General features: G+C 55.8%; 6 protein-coding genes across 6 annotated transcripts; 5 read left to right on the top strand and 1 right to left on the bottom strand.

Moving 5' to 3' along the window:
- The first annotated feature begins 935 nt into the window (after positions 1–935).
- BO70DRAFT_378198 (involucrin repeat protein) lies at positions 936–4,262 on the top strand. Its single transcript, XM_025545250.1, has 3 exons — positions 936–1,123; positions 1,202–3,832; positions 3,892–4,262. The coding sequence occupies exons 1-3, from the start codon at positions 959–961 to the stop codon at positions 4,003–4,005; spliced, it is 2,910 nt and encodes a 969-aa protein (XP_025401478.1). The 5' UTR covers positions 936–958; the 3' UTR covers positions 4,006–4,262.
- Positions 4,263–4,408: 146 nt separating this feature from the next.
- BO70DRAFT_427515 (uncharacterized protein) lies at positions 4,409–6,034 on the top strand (the record flags this gene model as incomplete). The annotated part of the gene is made up of 1 exon (XM_025547892.1): positions 4,409–6,034. The coding sequence occupies one exon, from the start codon at positions 4,409–4,411 to the stop codon at positions 6,032–6,034; it is 1,626 nt and encodes a 541-aa protein (XP_025401477.1).
- A 1,250-nt stretch (positions 6,035–7,284) lies between these two features.
- On the bottom strand, positions 7,285–10,083 carry BO70DRAFT_287119 (F-box and WD domain protein; the record flags this gene model as incomplete). Its single annotated transcript, XM_025539224.1, has 2 exons — positions 7,285–9,725; positions 9,849–10,083. The coding sequence occupies 2 exons, from the start codon at positions 10,081–10,083 to the stop codon at positions 7,285–7,287; spliced, it is 2,676 nt and encodes an 891-aa protein (XP_025401476.1).
- A 3,059-nt stretch (positions 10,084–13,142) lies between these two features.
- BO70DRAFT_287815 (Rho family guanine nucleotide exchange factor CDC24) lies at positions 13,143–16,113 on the top strand (the record flags this gene model as incomplete). Its single annotated transcript, XM_025539257.1, has 4 exons — positions 13,143–14,117; positions 14,172–14,420; positions 14,480–14,666; positions 14,726–16,113. 4 exons carry the CDS (start codon positions 13,143–13,145, stop codon positions 16,111–16,113), a joined length of 2,799 nt encoding a protein of 932 aa, XP_025401475.1.
- Positions 16,114–18,479: 2,366 nt separating this feature from the next.
- Positions 18,480–20,337, top strand: BO70DRAFT_421431 (pyridoxal phosphate-dependent aminotransferase; the record flags this gene model as incomplete). Its single annotated transcript, XM_025547535.1, has 4 exons — positions 18,480–18,561; positions 18,676–19,151; positions 19,237–19,522; positions 19,597–20,337. The coding sequence occupies 4 exons, from the start codon at positions 18,480–18,482 to the stop codon at positions 20,196–20,198; spliced, it is 1,446 nt and encodes a 481-aa protein (XP_025401474.1). The 3' UTR covers positions 20,199–20,337.
- Positions 20,338–20,476: 139 nt separating this feature from the next.
- BO70DRAFT_369579 (uncharacterized protein) lies at positions 20,477–23,728 on the top strand (the record flags this gene model as incomplete). Its single annotated transcript, XM_025544687.1, has 5 exons — positions 20,477–21,696; positions 22,506–22,848; positions 23,001–23,187; positions 23,283–23,513; positions 23,547–23,728. The coding sequence occupies 5 exons, from the start codon at positions 20,477–20,479 to the stop codon at positions 23,726–23,728; spliced, it is 2,163 nt and encodes a 720-aa protein (XP_025401473.1).
- Positions 23,729–24,397: the final 669 nt, after the last annotated feature.

The following is a 24,397-nucleotide window of genomic DNA, read 5'->3' as shown; positions in this document are numbered from 1 at the left end:
GTCAGTGTTCAGTGTCACCATCACCATCCATCCTATACCAGCAGTTCTGCTATGTACCAGGATCACTCATCGCCCAGAATGAGCACACGACAACCCAACCCCGCCAGCTTCCTGCACGTATCCATGACGAACGATGCCAGGAAAATGGAACCCTGCCTCTAGTGGTTCGGGTGGAGCCCAAGACCACTTTTAGTCGCTCGTCGTTTCAGGGGAATTCCGGGGTTGGAATTCGACCTGGACAGTGGACACTGACACTGGACAGCCATGACAACTGACAAGAATGCCCTGTCATATATCTATCTCTCCAGCGTAGACGCGTAGTGCTTTTCTTTTCTTTTCCCACCCCAGAGAACCAGTAAACCGACGCGCAGGGGGGTTGGGAGGCGACGATCGCGACGCGTCCCTGCTGGATCAGATGAATGGGAATCAAGGACGATGATGGATGGATGGATGGATGGAGTCATCGGACACGTCCCAACCACCTATCTATCTATCTATCTATCCATCTATCGACCGACGTAGGTACTTTGTCTCCGGAGGAATCGACTCGTTGTGGCGCTGCACGCAACGCCCAGTCGACCCGCCCTTTTTTGCTCCGGTCGGCTTTTCAGCCCTCTTTCTTTCTGCTGCAAGTTGGCGCCGATCCATCCATTGTTAACTCTCCGCCGCCTCTTTTCTCCCTCCCTTTCATCCTCCATTCTCCCACCGCTGCTGCTCGCCTCCCTCGCCTCTTCTCTTTGTGCGGTCTTCCCTCCAGCTCATCTCCAGTCCACTCTCATCCTCAATCCCACGACTGATTGTTCCTGGAACACCCCCCCCGAAGCGGAAATCCGGCTGTCGTGGAGGATGGATGCTGCCTGTTGACCCGCCACAGCTTCGTTGTATTGAATTGACTGCGCGACCGGCTCTTCTCCCCGTCCATTGTCTCCTAACCACCCCCCCCCCCCGTCTCACCATCATGACTTCCCTCGACTACCGCTCCAGCCAGTCATCTTATGGCGAGCCGACACGCCTGGCTGCCTCCTCCTATGGCGCTCCGCAGCCGCCCCCAACCAAGGTGCTGATGGAGGGCTACCGCGACGCCCTCGACCCCAAGCTGACCGAGAAGCCGCGCTTCAACCCCGTCGGTGCCCCTGTCCCCCTCCCCCTCCCCATTCCCCATCCTGATGCGACCAGATGGCTGACTTTCTCTGTCTAACAGCTCAATACCGCCCACCCTGAAAGCTCCGCCCTGCTCAACACCCACGACCCCGTGGCCATGTACCTGCTGACCGAGACCGCCATGACCGACAGCAACCACTATGAGATCCTGTCGCTGGAGGAAGTCGAGGGTCTGAAGAAGGAGCACAAGTTTCTGTCCAGCCGCCTGAACGCCGCCAAAGGGAACCTCGCCCTTGAGATGAAACTCCGCGATGCCGCCCTGTCGCTCAGCAGACTATATACCTCCAAGAGCTCCCGCGCGAGTGAGGACTACGAGCTGGACGGCTCCCCGAACTCCCGCCGCAGCCGCCGCAGTATCTTCAGCCGCAACGACACCACCCTGGACAAGACCGATGAGGAGCTCGCCCTGAGCACCCGCAAATGCGAGGAGCTGGCCCATGAGGTCTGGACCTTGGAGCGCCGCGTGCAACAGGTCAACAGCCGGCTGCTCGAGCATACTGCGGGCATCCTGCAGATGACGCACAAAGGCTTGAAGAAGAACCTGCAAGGCAACATCCCGCACACCCCCGAGAGTTTGTCCAGCCACAACACCCGCGCCAGCGTGGACGATTTCGACGATCGAAGCTTCTACAAACCCTCCGAGCACCTCGAGTCCGCTGGGTTTGCCCGGGAAGGCCTGGCCTTGACCGGAATGGGGCTGGAGGCTATCCAGGAGACGGAGAGGAAACTGGAGGATCTGAGTGGAAGGATGCGAGACATGATCTTGCAGTCCAACCCGGACAGCGATCTCGCGCCCATCCCGCAGCCCGCTCACGACGAAGGCCCAGTTAACCCCACGGCCACAGTCGAAGCGCACATCGCATACATCGAAAACGCAATGCACATGCTCGGTTCAAGTTCTTCAGGGAGTGCATCACGCGCCGTTGACTACGAGACCGAGCAACGGCTGGAAGAAACCACCACACGTCTCTACAACATCGTTCAACATCCGGGGCTACCGCATGCGCAAACACTGCCTCCCCCGGATTCTATCAGCGGCGACGTGACGGAACAGATCGCTTATCTCACTGACGGTATCAGTGGTCTCGAAGGCCGGATCGAAAAGCTTCTGGACCAAAAGAGCATTCTCACGACGCAAATCCAACAGCAGCGGGAGCTGAACTCCAAGTCGGACGCGGAGAGAGATGCGCACATCGCGGAGTTGGTCGAGCAACTGACCAACGTCCGGAAAGAACTCGATATCTCCGATAGCGAGTGTCAAAATTCCAGAGAAGCCTTAGATTCGGCCATGGAACAGCTAGAAGCGGTGCGTCAGGAGTTGGCTGGCCACCAGGAAGAGCACAGGATGGAGGACACTTCGGGTGCTTTGACGTCGGAGAAGGAAGCTCGTGAACGCGCCGAAGCCGAAATCGAACGCTTGCAGGGTGTCATGCAAGAGCTCCAGCGCGAAAAGGACGCCCAGGCGGAGGCCCACGAAGCCCGGGCGCGCGCAGAAAGTGAACTCGCCAGCCTCGAAGCCCATGTGGTCGAACTCCGATCGCAGAGCGACGCTCGCACGGAGGAGCTCACCGCCGCACACTCGCAGACAGAGCGCGAAGTCACCCGTCTGCAGGGCGTGGTCGATCAGCTTCAGGGTGAAACAGATGCCAAGGTGGAGGCGGCTACGGAGGCCCATCTCCAACAGCTTCGTTCCCAGTCCGATGCCCACACCGAGGAGCTCAATGCCGCACGCTCGCAGGCGGACACCGAAATCGCGCGTTTGCAGGGTCTGATCGAGCAGCTGCAGGGTGAGACGAGTTCGAAGGCAGAGGCCACGGAAGCCCACCAGCGTGCGGAGCAGCAAATCCTGGAGCTGGAAGCAACCATGCAGCAGATCCGGACTGAATCAGATGCCCAGATCAAGGAGGCAACGGACTCCCGGACACAGGCCGAAAGCGAGATTGTTCGCCTGGAGGCCCTGATGGGTCAGCTTCGTGCTGATATGGAACCGCAGCTGAGAGATGCTACCGCGGCCCGCATCCAGGCCGAGAGTGAAGTCTCCCGACTGGAAAACCTGCTAGGCCAGCTGCGAGACGACGTGGAAGTGCTGGAAACCCAGTTCAAGCAAGCCACCGAGGCTCGCACAAGTGCCGAGGAGAACGCCGCGCGGTTGCAGTCGGAATTGACGGAGATGGAAGGCGAAGTTGTCAGGGCTCAGACGGAGTTGACAATGGTGAAGGCTGAGCTCGACGGCGCTTATGGATCTCGGGCGCAACGTGCGGCGGATATCGCTGCCAACCCGGCCATCCAGAGGGAGTTTGATGAGCTGAATACCCGAAACCTCGAACTGACCGTAGAGCTCGCGGAACTCAAGGCCGGAAAGCCGGGTAGCAGCGATCTGCAGAACCGCGTCGAGACGCTGGAGAGAGAGCTTCGCGAAACGGTTGACGATTATGAAGCAATGACGAAATCGAGCATCGAATTCGAGAAGGAGCGCGAGAGGTTCGACAGCGTCATCGACGCCCTCCGGGACCGCTGCGAGCAACTCGAGACGCAGCTTAACGAAGAAAGAATCAGCTGGATGGGCAGTGGACGCGATGGACACTACGAGACCACCTCGACGATGGTGCTGAAGAATGAATTCAAGAAGATGATGCGGGATACGCGTATCGAAAACATGAAGATCCTCAAGGTGAGTGGTCGCAGCTCCTTTCGTTATAGTTAGCACCGTAAGCTAACCCACGCAACCAGGCGGAACACGAAGAACGCCGACGACTGGAGGCTTTGGTCAGGAATCTGAAGAAGGAGCAGGCCAACCTGAACGGCATCGCCAGCAGCCTCAACTCTACCGTCCCGGCTCAATGATCACGATTCCACGCGATTCTGCTTGCTGTGTACCAACGTCTCCTGTGTCTGTTTGCCTGCATCCATATTTCATTCCCCGTACATATTAATGTCTGTTAATAACTACCCCTGTGTTCTCTTTCTTTGGTCCCTGCCTTTTAGCTGGGTGGACTCTTCTCGGTTTCGATCTGAATGTGCATATAGAATTCCATTCACCTTTACTTCATAACCCATATGTTGCTTTTTGTACACGAGGTCGTTCCTTCCTTCTGTTGCACCTTCCATGCTCAAGAGTGGTCTGATCGGGCAGGCGCAATAGCTCGAAGGCCGCGATGACAATCACTTGCATTTCCCCATATTTTCCACATTGTCAACAACTTCTCACCAGCCTGTCTAGAGCCTGTCCTTTTGTCGTTCTGGTACCATGGTAATCCCTAGTGAAGCCATCCTGCCTGCCCAACGCGGTTCCGACGAGGAGGTTCTGGTAACAGAAGAGCCTACGCAAGCAGCTGCACAACTTGTCAACACGACCTTCTCCGAATCGGTTCTGAGCGAGGAAAGCTCCATCTTCAACGCTCCGAGGACAAATTCTGGCGCTGAAGACACTGGCCAGAAGTTCGGTCCCGACACTGGAGCTCATGGCAGTCTCGATAGCAGGATAGTAGCCAACATGGCCATGTTCATTCCCCTCGCCCCGGAAGCACCAGATCCCTCCCAGCGGCCGAATCGAGAACCGAAGTATCTGACGGAGCAGAAGACGCAGTCTTCTGGCTGGCATCCTCAGCTAGCACCGGACAGTCGTGTGCTATCTACAGACGAAGGCAAGGCGATAGTATTATCATCACCGCCGGACGAGTCACTGAAACGAAGTCTCTTCGACGCGTTGCGTTTACAGAAGGCAGCCAGCCTCAACGACGCCGATGACACCGGGAGAATCTTCAAGTGGCCCGGAAGCCTTGACTCCCCGGTGAGCCCTGTTCTCCCGACTTATCCGCCGCCGGTGAGAGCGCCTACGCCTCCTGGGCTCCCATCGTTCGGCACCAGGGAAGCAATTTACTACTCCGCTCAATATCCAGTCCACTCTGCCACGGCCAGCGGACATACCCAGCAACCAGATTCCAGCAGAAGCCCTGGCAGGCGCGGCATTCATGGAACCCGGACTGGGTCTTACGGCGAGGCACTGCGCAGGCTTCTCAGCTTTCCGTCATCCCCTCCGACACAGCCTAGACGGCAGACGTACGCCGTTGCAAGAGCAGCAGATGGCACGGCTGTTCAAGGTCGTTTCCCATATCGACAGAGTGGTCATGGGATGAATCTAGCCAGACGCTTGGAAGACCACCCGTTCCATCGAAGTGAGGTTTTGGCCGCTCGGGGTGACAACGTCAACGTTGAAGGGTTTGTTACACAACATGCACAGGTAAACCGGGAAGACTGCGATTTGAAACATGCCCAGCCTGTTGCTCCCTCGAGCCCAGGGGTAGACAGCACGCCCAGAGGTCGCCCCCGATTCGCCCTCAACAGCTTACTACCGGCGCCTCGTCCAGTGATGGCCGACACTGCACAGCGGCCTGCTTCGGCGAATGCTTCTCTCCCGACATATCGGGTCGACTCCTTTCATACTTGCTTTTCTCTTTCGCAAAGTCCTGGCGCACCAACCCCAGATACCCAAGGAGCGGAGAGGGTGAGCGAGTCTCCGGCGTGCTTCCTTGCGCCTACCCAGTCAGCCCCGATATCCGCGGCACTGGAGGCCTGCGGAAGGGTCAGCGAGCCATCTCCTTGGAGACAACCGCGACGCATCATGAGAACTTGGTTCTGTTGCTGCCCGGGGGAGAGAAATGAACAAGATGCCGCCGTGTATTCAAACACATCCTCCAATGAGACGTACACAACTGCGAGGACCCATCCAGGTGGAAACGCAGCAGACAATCCTCGCACTGGGGCTCCCGAGGATCCAGCCCAGCGCCCGATGTCGTGGCTATTGGAGACATGGAGGGGGTTCCAGGTGTTTGCTTCCCGCAATCTCCCGACTATGAGTCTGCTGCCAGCTTGAGTTACCTAGGACGGCAGCGATGTATAAATGGTTCCAGAGTTTGGTTGTAATTTGTGAGTAGAGGACAGCACGATTGGTGCACGGGAAGGACATGTCTCCCTTGGTGTCAGCACCAGACAATGCTCAGCAGCAAAAGTGTTCAAGGAGAAGGCGCAATGACTTCTGGCTGTTAGACTGTTAGAGCCACTAAACCATCCTATCCTACCCTACCCTATCCTCTTAACCGGGAAATAAAACAGCATACATCCACTGCAACTTCCATTCATTCATTTCTTCATTCTGATCTAAGCCCGAACAAACAACAACAGCAACAACAACAACATTAGTCATTTCGTATCTGCTAGACTGAATCAATCAATCAACCAACCAACCAACCAACCAACCAACCGACTCCATCGCTCCGATGCCGGGATGCTTTGAAAACAAAGCAGAGAAATAAATAGACGAACTATAAACAGACCGAAAGAGAACAAAGCCCGAAAGAGAAAGAAATGGAAAAGAAGCACATATGAACTTGCCATGTGGACTTCTACCCGTGGAAAGTGAGACAGCCAGGCAGCCAGGCAGCCAGGCAGCCAGCCAGGGAATCGACCCAATAAGCCAGCGGGAGAGAACATGGGGGATGCAATATAGACACTGGCATAGACGTAGACGTAGACGTATCAAAAGTATAAGAGGCAAAAAGGTCATAGAAATAGATGGATAGGTATGAAAGAAAGAGAAGAAAAGAAAAGGAAAGGAAAGGAAAGAAAGGAAAAGAAATGGAAAAGAAGTGGAATGAAATGAGACGAAGCCATAGAGTGAGTCATTTCACATACACCGATTGATGTTCAAGATAATGAGAATAAAAAAAAGGGACAGAGAAATGAAGTAAGAAAGAAAGAAAGAAAGAAAGAAAGAAAGAAAGAAAGAAAGAAAGAAAGAAAGAAAGAAAGAAAGAAAGAAAGAAAGAAAGAAAGAAAGAAAGAAAGAAAGAAAGAAAGAAAGAAAGAAAGAAAGAAAGAAAGAAAGAAAGAAAGAAAGAAAGAAAGAAAGAAAGAAAGAAAGAAAGAAAGACGTATCGATCCACACGGCCGTCAAAATGTCACTTTACGACCACCATCACTACCATCACCACCATCACTACCATCACCACCATCACTACCATCACCACCACTACCCACCCAGCCTCAACCTCAACCTCACCCAGCCCTATAACATAATGAGAATTATGAGTATGTCTTCAGCATCCTCATAGATAGATAAGTCAATCACAGCCCCGTAAAAAACTGACACGCCTCCCGAAGCTCCTCGTCATCAGCCGCGAAATCCCAGCCCACGATTCTCGGGTCCTGGCTGGCGCAGATGATCTTGTGGGCGTCGAACTGGAGTTTAAAGATGCGGGAGGTGGGCGGGAGGGCGGCACCGGCTACGCGGGTCAATCGGGGGTGGTTGAGATGGGCCGCGAGGACGGGGTTCAGGATGGGAGGAGGTCTGTTTGGGGGTTGTGGTTGTGGTTGTTGCGGCTGCTGTTGGTGGACTGGGTGAGGGAAGTGAGGGATGTCCAGAGGGGATGGGTTGAATGTTGCTGGGGGGGCTGGGTGTTGGAATCTCGAGCCTCCTCCTCCTGCTGGTCGTTGTTGTTGTTGGTCGGTGGTGGTGGTGGAGTTAGTGGTAGGCAGAGGCGGTGCCTGTTGCTGTGCTGCGGCTGCGGCTGCGACTGCGGCTGCGGCTTGGATTTGCGCCTGCTGGGCAAAGGCGTTCGACCGTGCAATTGCGTGGCGTGCAGCGGTGTCCAAGTCGCCGTATGAGGCGTTGGCGGCGGCATCGACCTGCCGGAGCCGCTGACCCACAACCCAGCGACCTTCGGGGTCCTTCTTCCAGATGATGATGGACTCATCGTATGAGCCTGACACAATCCGTCCCCACTGGCTTCCGCCTCCGCCCGGGGGAATCTTCGCTCCGAGGGACTTGATGTCTATAGGGTTTCGGGATCCGTGAGTGTTCTGGTGATAACCCGCGCGTCGGAGGGCACCAGGGCCAAGATCGACGTTCGCGCCGGAACGCTGAGCATCACGGAACTCGTTGTCGACAGCCAACGCTTCCAGCCGTAGAGCCTCCTCGGCTCCCGGGGGGTCTCCAAAACCAGCCTGGACTGTCCGGACGAGGTTGCCGTGCCCGTGGAGGCAAGCTACCTCGGCGCCGGAGGCGTGGTCGAAGATGCGGACTGTGTCGTCGTTGCTGCCGCTGATAATGCGCCTGTTGTCGAACTGGACGCATGCAATGCCCTTTTCGTGGCCCACCACGGTCTTCTTGCAGGCACCACTGCGGAGGTTCCAAATCTTAATTAGGCGGTCGCCGGAGGCCGAGACAATCTCGTCTTCATTCAGCTGGATAGCATTTACTGCGGCTGTATGCCCGTCGAGGGTCATCAGGAGTGAAAAAGGTGACAAGGTCCGGATGTGATTATTGGCGATTTCGGCTTCCAGGATCGGGGAGGGAATCTCGCGCGTGTCGACGATGTACGATGGGTATGTAATACCCGAGCCCTGGGAAACACTCGGATAGTCCTTATCCACCGGCGAGAGTTGACGCCGGTTCCAGACCTTGATGAGCTTGTCTTTGGAACAGGTAACGATATACCGTTCATCAAATCGGAGGTTCAAAACAGAGTCGTCATGGGCCGGGGCAATCTCGTGGAGCTTCTCTCCTGTAGAGAAGCGCCAGATAATGACATTCTTATCACTGCTCCCGGATATGATAATGTCTTCGGACGGACGAGGATCGAACTGGAGACAAAGAACCGATTTCGTGTGACCTAGAAGAGGCGGGTGCCACAACCGCTTGGTGTGCATATCCCAGACACGAACGGACCTATCCCGGCTGCCACTGACCAGCCATTTGCCCGTGAACTGGATCGCGTAGACACATTCCTGGTGACCCTCTTCCATATGGGACGGGTGGGGGAGCTGGAAGTTCGTGAAGCGGCCTTTAGCCCAGTTCTCCTCCAGTCGCCTTCGTTGCCGATAAAGGTGCGGCCAGTTGATCTTGGCGGCACCGTTGGGCATCCTGACTAGCATTGAGGAGCTCGAGCGATGGGAGGTCGTTGTGATTGCCTGTACGCTTGACTTTGAGTGACCAGAGTTTGACTGGGACTCACACCGACTGCCGGAGGTGGGTGATTGGTGCCCGGGAGAAGACAGTGTGCCCCGGTCGTTCGAAGCATCACTCATCAGGTGGTCCCCTTCGGTATCGGCGTCTGCCGTAGCCTGCAGGGCACTTCCCCGCACGGGCGCGTGATTGTCCAGGGATCCTGTTACTCGAGAGTCCAGCCAGCTGGGAGGTACGCGTTTCTTCTGTTTCGGTTCCCCGAGATCGGGGTCTGCATATCTCGACCGAGATTTCCGGAGTTGGGGGGAGGACAATCCGGAATGTTCCTGCTCGTACGTATTCACGGCATCGATGTCGACCCGCCAGCCTTCGCCGATGTAGAGGTCTCTCCAGAGGCGGGTGTCGAAAATGCGACTACGCCAGGCGCGTGAGGCCAGGGACGCCGTCAGGAGGGTCAAAGGGTCGAGGTAGGAAAAGATCTCGGAGGTGATTTCCGGGGGGAGCTTCAGCACAGGGTCCATATGCAGCAGAGGCGCCAGCCGTTCCACCACCGAGGAGACGGTGGAGGCGCGCAGGGTCCGGAGGAGAGTGTAGGCTAGCTCTACGTGAAACACCAGCAGCAGTCAGCATCTCGGACGATCGCACCCGGTTACTAAACAGGCGAGGAGGCGCCTTGCGCGGGTCGAGGGGGATCGGGGGGAGGGGGGTAGGGGGTGAATCTCACCAGCTCTCTCGGTCTCGCTGTGAGCCAGAACCCAGTCGGGGAGCGGCATCACATCATCCGGGGACGGATTCAGAACCTCCTTGTCGGACTGGCTTCTGGTTTCATCGGAGTACCCCTCGTCCAGCTTGAAGGGAGCAGCGAGCGAGGGGGCAGGCAACTCGGGGGGGTAGCTGGCGGTGCCCTGAAGCTGCCGGAGACGAGGGATGGTCGGAGTTTGCGCGGTGTCTCTCGCCATGAGTAGTCCCTTGATCAGCTATCGGCCTCTATTTCTTCAGACTCCTTTCCCCTGCAACTGCTCCGTCAGAATGGAGGGGCGAAACAGGGAATGATGGGCCGACTGGGGCTCTGAGGAAGGGCAGTCGGGTGGTAGTGGTATCCTATGACGAAAAGAGGTGGGCTGGACCACCCTTTCCCTCTAGAAGCCGGACGTGATGCGCTCTTGGCACCACCACATGAAAGGGGGGGGAGAGGCGAAATGCAGACGGGAGGGAAGCCGGGCAAGAAGAGGCGATGGGCAGTCAGAAGGCCATGACGAGCTGGAGATGGACGAGATGAAGCTGTCGGCTTGGTGATCGATCAAAGTCGGCGACCAACTACGCCGGGGCCGAGTGACTTGTCACGTCAGATGGGAGGTACCGCGTACGCGTATTTACCGGAGGGGGGGGGGGGGGAAGTCTCTCAGCCCAGAACAGGCAGGCACGGTATACTATCGCGGTACGGAGTACGGAGGTCGTACTACCGGGACCTACAGAAACAAATTGACTAGAGATGGCTTCCGGGGAATCGAATCTTCGATCCCTTCAGTGGAGATGCCATCGGGTGAGATTTCTTTGTTGATGATGGGCAGCGTTACACAGACATCGGTAGTAGCCTAGTACCTTAGTATATCCAAGGGTCCAGGTGGTGTTGATGTCCAAGTTGTCACCCGCAGCAAGGGGAGGCGGTATGTAACTTACGCCGATGATACCGGTACCTTACGATGCTGGCGATGCCTGCGATGCCTGCGATGCCTGGGAGGGCGTCGCACAAAGTACTGTCTGTATCTACTCTCCATGTAGAAATCCTGTAAGGTACCTCCAACTAGTGATGTCTGCTGCATCCCCCCTCCGAGGATGATTATTGCACTCCAGAAGGATCCGTCAGGCACTGATTTGGATCATCCCATCATCGTCATCCCACCCTGAAACTGGTCGACACCCACTTCTGTCAATTGCGCAGCCAATGGGCACACTGTTCTCCAGGGTCTGATGGAGACGGATCCAGTCTAGATACACACTACATATCGAGGCAGTACGGAATAGCAGATTACTACTTTGTAGGTACTCCGTACGGCAAGACATATGCTGAAGCTATATAGTAAAGGAGCAAAACACTATGCTTGGGCCAACACTTCGAATCTGGTTCGTGTCCTCTGGCCTGCCCGGGGAGAAAGGGAGGTATGTGCCCGTACAGTATGTATGTAGGTCCGGAGTACTACCAGAATGCATGCATGCATGCATGCACGCACGCATGTGCAAACACCTGGATCTGTATCCCTCCCTGACTACCGGAGATAGACGCGGTGAACACGGAGTACAGCATCAAAGGATGAAGGACGGACGAGGGAGAGACCGATCCTTTTTGAATTGGGTTGTAGAAGAAGTGGATATAGGACAGACGGAGTCTTGTCTACCCCCGAACTAGTCACAACCTCAAACAGTTGGTGTGAGAGGAGCCCTCATGCAGCCGCGGCAGTGGCCAATATCATCCTTCCTTTCCTTCTCGAATCCCTACTGGCCCCCAAACCCCAGCTTTTTGATTTTGATTTTGATTTTTTTTTTCTGGCTGTTGAATCGGCCTGGGCTTGCATTGGAATGAATTGACATGGGACAAGAAGACTCAGGATCATGAGGCCTTGAACTTTGAAGACCGATCTCCTGGGACCGATGGATCTTCCTCCTTGTTGCTGTTACTGTTGCATTCCTGGCCATAGTTACGGAGTACTAGTTACCAGTTGTGTGGTTGTGTAGGGGATATCGGGATATCTCTTCTGCCCGTCATCCATCCTGATCAATTTGATACTCCGTCCTACATCCTGATTCACCAGTGTTCCATTGATGCCATCCCTCCATCCATACATACTTCCCTCTCCGGTATTTGGCGCCCCCCTCTCTTTATCCTCTCCCTTTCTCTCTCTCTCTCTCTCTTCCTCCCTAAACTAACCAACTAATTAACCCCAACCCACACCACCATCATCCACCCCCTTATCCCACCCGTCCTTCCTTCTGGTTCTTCACTGTCAACGTCCACTGACGCGCGCTTCCACCCAACCGGGCAACCAGACTGACTGTCTTCTGCTGTCCCCATCTTTGGTCTCCATCCCCCGTCTTTCTCCCTTCCTCCCTCTCTCTCTCTTTCGGGTTCTTTGGTTCTTCTGCTTCCTCGCATTCTCCCTCCTTTCTCTCCTTCCCGGGTCTATTTTCCATCCCCCCCCGTCTCCCTCCGCTTCTGCCCTTCCTTCCCGTCCCGTTGGAACCTTTCCCATCCACGCTATCTACTCTCTCCCTTTCCCATCGGTCTCCGAGTCTCCAGCTTCAGCTTTCGCCGTTGAGGGGCAAAACCCGCCTCTTCGGAACCTGGATCCTCCCTCCCTTTGGTTCCAGCCCGATACTATCTATATCTACGTGCTTGCGCTTGCCTGGCTGCAGCCGCAAACCCCCACTCCCAGCTTTTTTCTTTTTCTTTTTTCTTTTTCGCGATTCTTTCCCTTTTTCTGGGTCCGCATTTTTTGCCATCCTTTAATCTGGAGGGGCGCTGTTGCCAGCAAGGGCCGGAGATTTAATCTGCCAGAGGTCACTCCTAATTGCTATTAAAAGAGCAGCCCAGCAATTTTTAAAACAAGAAAGAAAAAAAAAAAAAAAAAAAAACACATCCTTTTCTTCCCCCTCCCCCCTCCGTCCTCGCGCAATTTCGCTCGACCAGGGTATTTATTCATCATCGCCTGCGTTCGACGGCTCTGCGGCGAGAGTCGAGACACGGAAGACCTTCTCGCGGTTGACTCAGCTTTGGGGATAGTTAACGTACCACGATCTCCACTCTAAGGTTTCTTAGCTGCTCGCTTGTTCCATCCATCCCGCATCGGTCCACCGGCTCGCATTCAGTGATCCATGCTCGACTTGATCCTTGTGCAACCACGCCTGTCATTTCTTTCCACCTTCGCCCTCCGCCGGTCTGCTGTGCAGATTTGAAGCCACCTCGCCCCCCAGATTGTTGTCGGTGTCCACTCCCTCCGGTCCGAGTCGGCCGCCCGTCGAAATGGCCGAGACCGTCATCATGAGTGGCGCTCCGATCGCCGAGGACAACATCATCAACCGCCGCGGCGGTGAGTCGATGTATCAGACGTGTGTCAACCTCAAGAAGCGCCTGGCCGAGGTCCCGAACTTCGAACCCCACATGCGAGAGATGGAAGAGGCGGACATGGCGCAGGGAAACACCGACCCCGTGGCCTCGCTATGGAATTGCCTGCGGACAGGATACCCCTTGTTGACCATCTACAATGCCTCCGGTCCGGAAGAGTACCTCGAGATCGATACCACGAAAGTCGCTGAGGCCAAGCGTCCCAAAGCCGCCACCTTCAAGTTCCTGCAAGCCTCCCTGCAAAAGCTGGACTTTCCCCAGCAAGATTGCTTCCTGATCACGGATCTCTACGGCGAAAATACCACCGGCTTTACCAAGGTGATCAAGATGGTGAATCTGGTTCTGGACATCCTGGAGATGCAGGGACAGCTGAAGCGACCGTCCGATGACGCCTCCCGCGCTCCCGCGCAAGGGACCATCAAGCTCACGAAGCGCGAACATATCCTCAAGGAGTTGTTGGAAACGGAGCGCGACTACGTCCATCACCTTCAGAATCTACAGGCGCTCAAGAAGGAATTGGAGGAGACCGGTGCCCTGACCGGTGACGCCAGCCACCAGATCTTCCTGAACTTGAATAATCTACTCGACTTTGCTCAGCGATTCCTCATCCGCATAGAACAACACTACGCCTTACCGGAAGAGAGGCAGAATTGGGGCGAGCTATTCATACAGCACGAGGATGCGTTCCCGCAGTATGAACCATTCATCGCGAATCAGATGCGTTGCGACGAGGTCTGTCTCAGAGACTGGGACAAGATCCATGAGGCCCCGCGCTCCAAGGATCTGCTCCAGATGGTGGCACAGCCGGCAACCTTGAACGGATTCTTCGTTAAACCGTTTCAACGGTTGACCAAATATCCCTTGATGCTAGGGGTGAGGATCCTCGGCCTATGATCACGTTCACGATCGTTACTGACCGGTACACAGGAACTTCTCAAGCAAACAGAAAACCCCGATCTTCGTATCGATATCCAAAGGGCAATCGACACCATTCAGTCTGTCCTCGACTCCGCGAACGATGCGATTGACAAAGAACATTTGCAGACAGCCGTCAAAGACCTTGCTGAGCGCGTGGACGATTGGAAGACCCTGAAGATCGAAGCATTTGGTGATCTTCTTCGCTTCGGCACCTTCTCGGTCATTAAGGGTGATAGCGCAAAGGACTCTGAAAGAGAGGTTTGTAATATACCCAATCTCGTCGAGAATGTTTGCTAACGTTTGACTTTTACGCCTAGTATCACATCTATCTCTTCGAGCGCATCCTGCTCTGCTGCAAAGACATCAACCCGAATAAGCAAAAGTCGAAATTAAACCTGGGCAAAGACAAACCGGCCACGACCGCCAGGGGCAAAGCACGGCTCCAGCTTAAAGGTCGCATCTACATGGCAAATGTCACGGATGTCCTTTGCATGCCCAAACCAGGTATGCAACACCCTTCTCCTCCCATCCGGGCCGCATCTGACATGACCACTCTGCGACAGGCTCGTACCGGATCCAGATATTCTGGAAGGGAGACCCGAACGTTGTTGACAACTTCATCATCCGTTACCAAAACGAGAGCATTATGCGCAAATGGGCCAACGACATTGACGCCCAGCGGCTCATCCAGACTGAGCAACGCAACGTTCGCAACACCGGCACTTCGGAGACCGAATTCACCTACATGAAGTCCGTGACCAATATGCCGAACCCATACCTGGAAAACGACGAGGAACAGGCCGCAACCAAGGAGGCAGCCTTCTTCTCAGAGTTCCCAATGAGTCGCAATGCCTCCAGCACCAGCCTCAGAACGCGATCCGCGACAGGAGGGAGCGGGGGCTCCGGCCCGCCGCCGCCCTTGTCCGTCGGCCGTCCTCCGCGCTTCGCCGTCCCCGATCCGAGTCTGTCAGTTCACACGCATTTCTCCGGCGGCAGCATGTCACCGGCAGAGAGGAATGCCCCTTCGTACTTTTCGCCCGTCGCCGACACGGCATCTACCAGATCCAGCTCTCAGTCCACGGGATTCTCATACACCAGCAGCAGTCGTCAAACGACGCCGACCAACACCTGGAACGAGGAAAACGCCCGGTATACTGCGCCGGCCTTGTCGCGTGCGACGTCGAGAGATGGACCCAATTCGAATACGTTCTTCAGCGGTGCCCCCGGACGGGCTGCCCAACGGCCCTCTCTCCCTCCGATGTCCGGGCCGCAAGCAGCCAACGGCATCGCGCGGATGCGGTCTGCGAGCAGTCCAGACATCCATGCTCACAACCCGGAAATGCGTCGTTATATGGGCGCCCACACTATGCAGACCGTCGACAACGTGCCCGTCCCGCCGATCCCGGCGCACATGGCTAGCATGAAGGCGCCGGTCAACCGAAGCCAAACCAACTCCCCCACCAACGGCAACTTGCCTATCCCCAGTGCGAACCACCTTTCCAACTCCCAGCAACATCCCGACCAGCGACATATGACACCCACCCATTTCCACGAGCCCCAGTATTCCGACCACCGCCCCGGCACGTCGGCTGGCGACCAGCCGACCTCCCCTCTCAGCTACGAGCCGGACGAGGAGCCTCTCATGCCCACGCAACTCAAGGTCAAGGTGAACTTCGATGACAACTACGTGACGCTGGTGATCGCCAGCAACATCATGTTCCGGTCCCTGATCGACCGCGTGGACGCCAAACTGGCACGGTTCACGCACCGGTCCATCGGGAGCAAGTCGGTGCGGCTGCGCTACCGCGACGAAGACGGGGATTTCGTGACGATCGACAGCGACGAGGCGGTGCAGCTGGCGTTCATGGAGTGGCGCGAGCAACAGCGGGACATGCTCGCTCGCGGCCAAGTAGGGGAGATTCAGCTTTACTGCCAGGCGGTGGAGACTTAGATATGATAGGGCTGGAGCAATGAGATCTGTTCCAGTAGCACGATGTCGCGCGACATCCTTCCATCCTGTTTTCCTTCTTGAATTGTTTGCATCGGTTCGTTCCGCGGGCTCCCCTCGGCGGGCTGGGAAGAGACGCAGACGCGACCTCCGCCATCCCCTCCGTCGCCGCCGGCGCTGTCTCCTTGGTTCACCACCCCCGAACTCACTTCCAACTGGATTGGCATGAGACAAGTTGCGAGGCTATTGATTCTATTTCCACGGACAAAAGGGGGAGCGGAGCATGAGGACAAGTCGGGTCGATGCCCCCCCCCCTCTTTTAAGACATCCCCCCTCGCACGGTGCGCCCGGTTGTGTGGAAATGGCCCGGGCCATGTCGATTTTATGTGAAACTCCTCCATCCCCCTCCCTCCCCCCCTCCAATCACTCTCCCTCCGGGACATGTTGACGACTCTCCATTTGATTGATCTGATCTACGATGACTGCATGATGTATGTATGTATACCGCTGTTGTTTTTGAGCGGGCCGGGTTTTGGTTAGCAGAGACGAGCTGTACAGTGATCCTGCATTTCGCTCCGGGTTGGGTTGTACTTGTTCCGCTGTGGTCCTGTCTTCTCTTTTTTTTTTTTTTGTTTCTGTTGGTCTTGTTGTCCATGATACGACACATTTAGATATGGGTGCTGGGTTCGAGCCTATAAGCGTATAATATGCAAACAAAAATACTTTTTTATATTATTTTATCTTCATCTGATTCTAGGATTCGTAAAGAGTAGGTACCAAGATGTGTGATAGTCAGGCAATAGGACACGGTAGTCAATCGGTACGTACGGAGTAGATAGATAGCAAGTATACTTAGATAGGTAGACAACGTAGACAGGCAGGCAGACAGGTAGGCAGACGGGCAGCGTTGATGCCTAAGTCCTCAGGTACCTGACGGCGCAATTCCACGGATCGATGGCAAACAGAGTGGATCTCGGGCAGGCACACACTAGACTTAGGTAGAGAGGCTCACTCACTTCACGGGGGGGGCAGCACGAAAGGGGTCTGGCCTCCAGCCGATGAGAGTGAGACAGATGAGAACTCATCTGCCGGACTTCCGATTGAGCAGCGCAAACGCAACCGCAACAACAGCAACAGCAACAGGGGCCAATGGTGCGGTCATTCGTCAGGGGGTACTTCTTCGGGAAAAGTACTCCGTACTAATTGCCCAGTAGGTAAGTAAGTACCTATAGTTATTCTCCAGCGATGAGAAAGAAAAAAAATGATGAATAAATGAAGAAAAGAAAGAAAGAAGAAATGATCCCACCGCCTCGCCTCCTGTTCCTGTTTCTGTTACTATTATCATCCATGGTCATAATATAGTAAGTAGTGGACAACGAATCGATTAGTCCTGAGCCGATAACTGGACCCGGTGTCGGTGTCGGTGTCGGATCCCATCCGAAGCCAAACCAAACCACCCACTAGTATCTACTCAGCCCAGTCCAGTCCAGTCCAGTCCAATTCCAGCCCACTACTGCACTGGAGCCGTCGTGGCGATCGGGACGGAGACGGCAGAGAGTAGATAGATACCTCGATAGATAGTGTGTCTGGTCTGGACGGACCGTCACGGTTGGGTATTGTGATTGTGATAGGGAGGGAGGGAGCCTTAGTACGGAGTACTCCGTACTGTATCTATTTGGTCCCATAGTGAGGCATTTTCTGAAAATGATTCGAATCGGGAAGGGAGAGAGAGGGAGGGAGGGAGGAATTGACTGAGTGAGTGAGTGAGTGACTGAGCGCCTGACGGGTGTTGGCTGGCGGCAGTTGCGGGATTATTGGATGGTTGCGATCCATATACTTTGTACCTATCTGGTGGGTTGTGAAGTGACCTGCGGGGGGTCCTGTTTGGGGGGATTTGACTGGTGGTGGGTGGATGGGACTATTGTTTTTGGGGGGGGGGAAATGATGGATGGTGGATATCTAGAATGGTGATGATGATGCCGATGATGATGATGATGCCGATGATGATGATGATGATGTGGGTGGAGAGACACTGAAGAGAGAGAGCGGCGGTGATAGGGCGGGGAAGGAGACTAGCGACGAAGGCTGTCTGAGAAGAAGAAGGTGAAGCCGTTGTTGGGGTCACTCACTCGCATCCAGAAAATCTCTTATTAAATTCTTCTTCTTCTGCTTCTTCTTTCTTGCCACGCCTCTTCTCCCTGCTCCACGTCGTGTCTTGGGTTTGAGAAAGAAGTTATTCAGCCTTTTTTTTTTATTTTTCTTTTCTATTTATTCCATTATCCTCTCGATCCCCGATCCATACTTCCCCAGACTCGCCAAGCATCAGCAGCAGCAGCAGCAGCAGCAGCAGCAATCAGCATTCAAGCATCATGTCTTTCTCCGGACGTCGCCTGAGCATCCTCCGTCCCTCCGGCCGCCGTTTCTCGGTCGGCAAGGAGCTGTCAGAGAACGGTACTGCCCTGCTTCCCTCCGCATCTCCCTCCTGAATTCATTCCTCGCGATAAGCAGACAAAAAAAAAAATACAGCCTCAGCTAACCCCTCCTTTTCTTCCCCCCCCACTGCAGAACTTCGCTCCGAAACCCACCGTCAGTTCCGTAGCGCGCACGAAGGTCACCGTCCCCATGCCGGTCTGGATGCCTCGCGTGCCTCAACCGGTGTCGTCTGGTGCACGGAGAGAGCCACCGAGCATGGCTACGCCGAGGACCCCCACGCGTGGGCCAACCTGGGCCAGGGTGCGCCTGAAGCCGACGACGAGATCGAGGGCAGTTTCCCTCGTCCCACCTCCATCCCCATCACCTCCGCCGCCCGCGAGTACGGCCCGACCGCCGGTATCAAGCCTCTGCGCGCCGCCGTCGCCCATCTCTACAACGAACACTACCGTCAGGGCAAGGAGAGCCAGTACACCTGGGAGAATGTCTGCATTGTCCCCGGTGGTCGTGCCGGTCTGATCCGTATCGCCGCCATCCTGGGTAACTCCTACCTGTCTTTCCCCATCCCCGATTACTCCGCCTACTCGGAGATGCTGTCGCTGTTCAAGAACGTGAGTAACGGATCCCTACGGTCGGAATGGCCGTGAAAGTGAGCATGGACATGGTACATGGGCGTCGTATGGCTGACGACCGCAGATCGCTCCTATCCCCATCCCTCTCGCTCAAGATGACCACTACCACATCCACCCCGACAAGATCGCCGAGGAAATCGCCCGTGGAACTTCCGTGCTCCTCACCTCCAACCCCCGTAACCCCACCGGTCACTTCGTGTGCAGCGACGAGCTGGCCCGCATTCAGGACATCTGCAGAGACCGCGCCACGCTGATCCTGGACGAGTTCTACGGTGGTTACAACTACACGACCGACTGCGATGGAACGACCATCAGCGGTGCCACCAACGTCGAGGACGTCAACAAGGATGGTTCGCTCCCCCCCCCAAAAATCCCCCGGTCCACCGAATCCGCAGGTGCTGTCCTGCCATGCTGACTCTCACAGATGTGCTTCTGATCGACGGTCTCACCAAGCGGTTCCGTCTGCCCGGCTGGCGTATCGCCTGGGTGGTCGGCCCCAAGGAGTTCGTCGACGCCCTCGGTTCCGCGGGTTCCTACCTGGACGGCGGTGCCAACGTGCCTTTCCAGGAGGCCGCCATCCCCATGCTCGAGCCGTCCCTGGTGCGCGCGGAGATGCAGGCTCTGCAGGTGCACTTCCGCGAGAAGAGAGACTACGTTCTCCAGCGTCTGCACGAGATCGGCTTCCGCGTGCAGGATGTGCCCCAGGCGACCTTCTACATCTGGCTCGACCTGACCTCCCTCGACCCTCCTCTTCCCAAGGAGGCCAACCTCTCCGACGGACTGAACTTCTTCAATGCCCTCCTCACCGAGAAGGTCATTGTCGTCCCCGGTATCTTCTTCGACCTGAACCCCGCCCACAGACGTGACCTGTTCGACAGCCCTTGCCACCACTTCGTCCGTCTGAGCTACGGCCCCAAGATGGACGTGCTGAAGATGGGTCTGGACGGCATTGAGCGCGTCATCAAGCGCGCTCGCGCCCAGTTCGAGCCCAAGTGGGAGGATGAGGTCGCTGTCCAGGATGACTGAGGGGTTTATGCATACGTAGATCAATAGAATAGCGTGACGTAGGGAGAGCCTATTACATTAATCGTGATGTCTGTTTCGAATTCAACATTAACAACCAATTTAAACGACTGAAATCGAATCTCCATCCCTTACAGAGCACTCCGACATCGCCGTCATCTGATATCACGTGACCGGCCCGCTGTTCATCCCCGGTCGCATCCCTATCCCAAGCAATCGATCACTTCTACCACTCCACTTCAAAGAACAGGGAGGGTGCGCAACATGTGGTGCCCGCGACCATGGCCGTCAATGTGCACCGCGTTCTCCACACGACCGTCTTCACCTGCTTCTCCTTCCTCCTATTCCTCCTCATCATCCTGACCCCCGCCGACGCGATCTACCAATGCTACATCACGAGCCGACTGACGAACATCTTCATCATCACGGGCGGCTACATCGTGACCTTCCTCCTCGCCGTCCTAATCTACTCGACGCGCATCTACACCAACCGCAGCGTGCTGTCCGGGATCCCAAAGGCATGGATCCCCGTCGAGAAAGAAGACGTGGGGAAGAGCGTGCGCCGACTGGTGAAGGAAGGCCTCGCCCATAGCGCCATCATCGCCTACCAAGCGCGACCGCGCGACATCGCCTCCGACGCGCACAGCTTCAACTTCTCCGACTACGAATCCCTCCTCGTCGACCACGACCAGCCGCCCTGGGGCGACATCGAACACCCAGGCTGGTCCTCCCCGGGATGCCCGGACCTGCCCGACCTCCCCTACCGCACCGTCGTCCACGAACTCCCCCACCTCATCGAAGCCAAGGCCGTCTCCCTCGCGCCCCCGGACCCCATCTTCACCGCCACCCACCGCGCCCTCCGCGCCCCCTTCCCAGGCATCGAGGAATCCGTCCCCGACACCCGCGTCGTCGGCGTCCTCCGTCGACCCATCTCCATGGGCCTGAGAGGATACATCCAGCACCTGACGGGACTGAACGTGGTTCAGCCCGCAGAAATCGGCGCGGAATTCGTGGCTCTGTACGAGCGCGCGCGGTTCTCGGCGCGCGAGCTGCACGAGGAGGAGTTCCGCACCCTGATGCACGTGTTTGCGGAGCTGTTGCGCGGCATGAAGGGGTTGGATCCTAGGGTGTTGGATGAGTTGAGGGGGGGTAGTTCGAGGACAGCTGATAGCGAGTCCCTGATCGGGCCGTCGGATGAGGAAGGAGAGACCGATACGGTGGATTCTTTTGAGGTTGATGCTGATGGCGATGGCGGTAGCATTGAACGCGGCCGCAGCAATGGTAGTCTGCAGCCGTCGAACGCCTCGTCCACTTGGGATGGGAAACACGGTCGCTGGTCGCCGGTTTGGTCGAGACGTCATCAGACTCACGGCTCACGCGCACCGCCGCGGACGCCATCCATGCGCTCGCTTAGACAAGTCCAGTCTAACGCGTCTGGTACTTCGGGGTCAGGGTCAGGGTCAGGGGGGAGTGTCATTCGCTTGGTCGAGACGCGGAGTCCGTCGGATTTACCCTACGCATTCACACATGGTGGCAGCGCCGACCATCAATAGAGTGACTTGACTGTACCTAACTAGATAGATAGATAGTAATACATTAATAATATCTCAAACTGCAGACCCATCTCTAACCCCCCCCCTCCCCCGCGCACACAGCCAACAAAGAACCCAATGATCCATCTCAACCGCATAATCCTGTATCCGTACAGCGTATCTATCTACATAGTGTGAATATCAAACGAAGATGTGATTTCCACGCAAATGAGCAAACCAAACTATTATTTACATCGCGTCTCCCATTGGCCTTGAGCCGCCGCTGAGTCCAGCGCAACCCCCCACCCCCCACCTTCGATTGCGACAGCCAAGCCGTGACCTCCCGCCATCCACCCAATCGGAGCTCCGGCAGCGCCCCCGACAGCCGCATAACATTTAACATGTCGACTCGGGTGGCTTTCCGTCCGTCCTTCCTTGGCGAAGAAGTGAGACGAGGGGAGGCGATTGATAACTAACTGATAAGATCGGTCGGAATTTCCATTCCAGTCCTTTCGTTTTTCCTTTGTCAAACTGGCAAATTGGCAAATTGGCAGACTCCGCCCGCGCGCAAACCATTCTCTTCCTCTTCTCTCCTCTCCTCTCCCTTCCCTCCTCCCTTTGTGACCTGATCTCTCCTCCGTTTACAGGCTACAAGCTACAATACAAATCAAATCACCATGCAATCCTTCATCCAGCGCGGCCGGTCCTTCTTCACACCTACGCCCACCCCCACCCCGACAGACACACCCCAGGACAGCCCCAAACCCACCCCCACCAGCAGCAGCGATGCAAACGCAGAAGCGAAAGCGAAAGCAAGAGCGGCGATAACCTCCCCCGAAGACTTCAAGCAAGCGCCCTCCGCCGAGGCGCTCTTCACGAAAGTCGACCCCGCGATCGACGGCGAAGAATGTCTGCACGACTGCGCGTCCTGCACGGTGAAATACCCCGCCAAGTTCGACGTCGATCAGGAGGATAACATGTACGGGAATGTGAATGGGTGGGCGACTCATGTGCTTGTTGCCACGGGGAAGTCGGATTGGGTGCGCGATGTCGCGGATGAGGAGGGGAGCGTGATGGAGGCGATTGAGAAGGGGGGGTTGGGGGGGGATACGGGGAATGGGGTGAGTTATACACTGATACTTATACTGCTTTACCCTGCTATATTTATGTATCTATTTCGGTCTCGGCACTACCAGTACTACTAGTACTAAGCTGGGATATGATTTGATATATGGAAAGGATGTAGAGAGAGAAATACTAACAAAAAAAGCAGAAACTCAAACTCTCCGCCTCCAACATGCCCGTCCCAGACGAATACCACTACGCCGACCCCGGAAAACAACCCACCACCGTCCTCCTCCTCCCTGACTTCACCATCATCGATCAGGTCACGCCCGCTCTGGCGCCGGATCTGATCAAGTACTTTGTCAACCGCGCGAGCACGACCACCACGCCCCTTGGTGCTACCACCATCCCCCCTCTCTCTCTCCCAACCTCCCCCGACACTCTCCCCCAAGAAATCTCCCCCTCCAATCCCGCCCCTGCCCCCACTCAGCCATCATCCTCCTCTGCTCGCACCGCACCCGCGACGCCCGCTGCGGCCAATCCGCGCCCCTCCTGCGCAAAGAGTTCGAGCGCCATCTGCGGCCCCTGGGCCTGTACCGGGATCTGGACGACGAGAGGCCCGGCGGCGTGGGCATCTATTTCATCAATCATGTTGGCGGGCATAAGTATGCGGCGAATGTGATTGTTTATCGGCGGGGGGAGGGGGGTTGGGCTCGTGGTGGTAAAGGGGATGGAAATGGGGAGGGAGAGGGAGAGGGAGAGGAAGGGCAGGGCAAGGCAGGCGAGGGCGCTGCGCAGGGTATCTGGTTGGCGAGGGTGAGACCGCAGGATTGTGAGAATATTGTGCGGTTTACGGTGTTGCAGGGGAAGGTGGTTAAGCCGGAGGTGCATTTGAGGGGTGGGTTTGATAGGGAGATGGGGTTGGTGAGTTGGTAGGTTAGTGGTTAGTGCCTAGGTTGGTTGGAGGGGGGAAGATGATGGCTGTTTGGTTTGGATCTAGCTTGTTTCTTTGATATTGGTGTGAGGGGTGAGTTTAGAGTATGAGGGCGTTGTAGATAGTTATAGAGGAGAGGGTTATTACATATCTATTATCAATACTTGCTACTACTGCTACTACCACTATCACTATCTATTAGTACTGTTGCTGGTATTCTCCGCATCATAATTAAGCCAGCACCTCTTTCACATTATCTTCCCAAACAGGATATCTAAACAAGATATCAAACAAAATCAAACAAGATATCCACTCTACAAGATCCCAGACAGACTCGTCCCCTTCATCACATCCAAACAAGAGATCCACTCTATACAAAAAACCAGATTGAGCATATCATCTCCATAATCCTCCAAGAAAGGCCAACCACCACCCCCCAAACAGTTTCCCAAACCAGACGGACAGCGATATACCCTCCGCCATCAAGGTAAGCATAACACCATCCACGGATATCCACCATCTAAGCTCCAACCATCCCCGTCTCCCTCGCCCCCGGTACACGACAAACCTACTCTACCCAGATAACTTAACTTCACATCCAGATCCCTCCTACAAGACAAGGTCCCCGCCGTCACAATACCTACCAGAAAGATATGTCTCTCGTACCTGTA

Source organism: Aspergillus heteromorphus (genome assembly GCF_003184545.1).
Source record: "Aspergillus heteromorphus CBS 117.55 chromosome Unknown BO70scaffold_6, whole genome shotgun sequence".
Classification (NCBI taxonomy): Eukaryota; Fungi; Ascomycota; class Eurotiomycetes; order Eurotiales; family Aspergillaceae; genus Aspergillus; species Aspergillus heteromorphus.
Note: the sequence above shows the minus strand (reverse complement) of the source record. Positions and strands in the feature narration are given on the sequence as shown.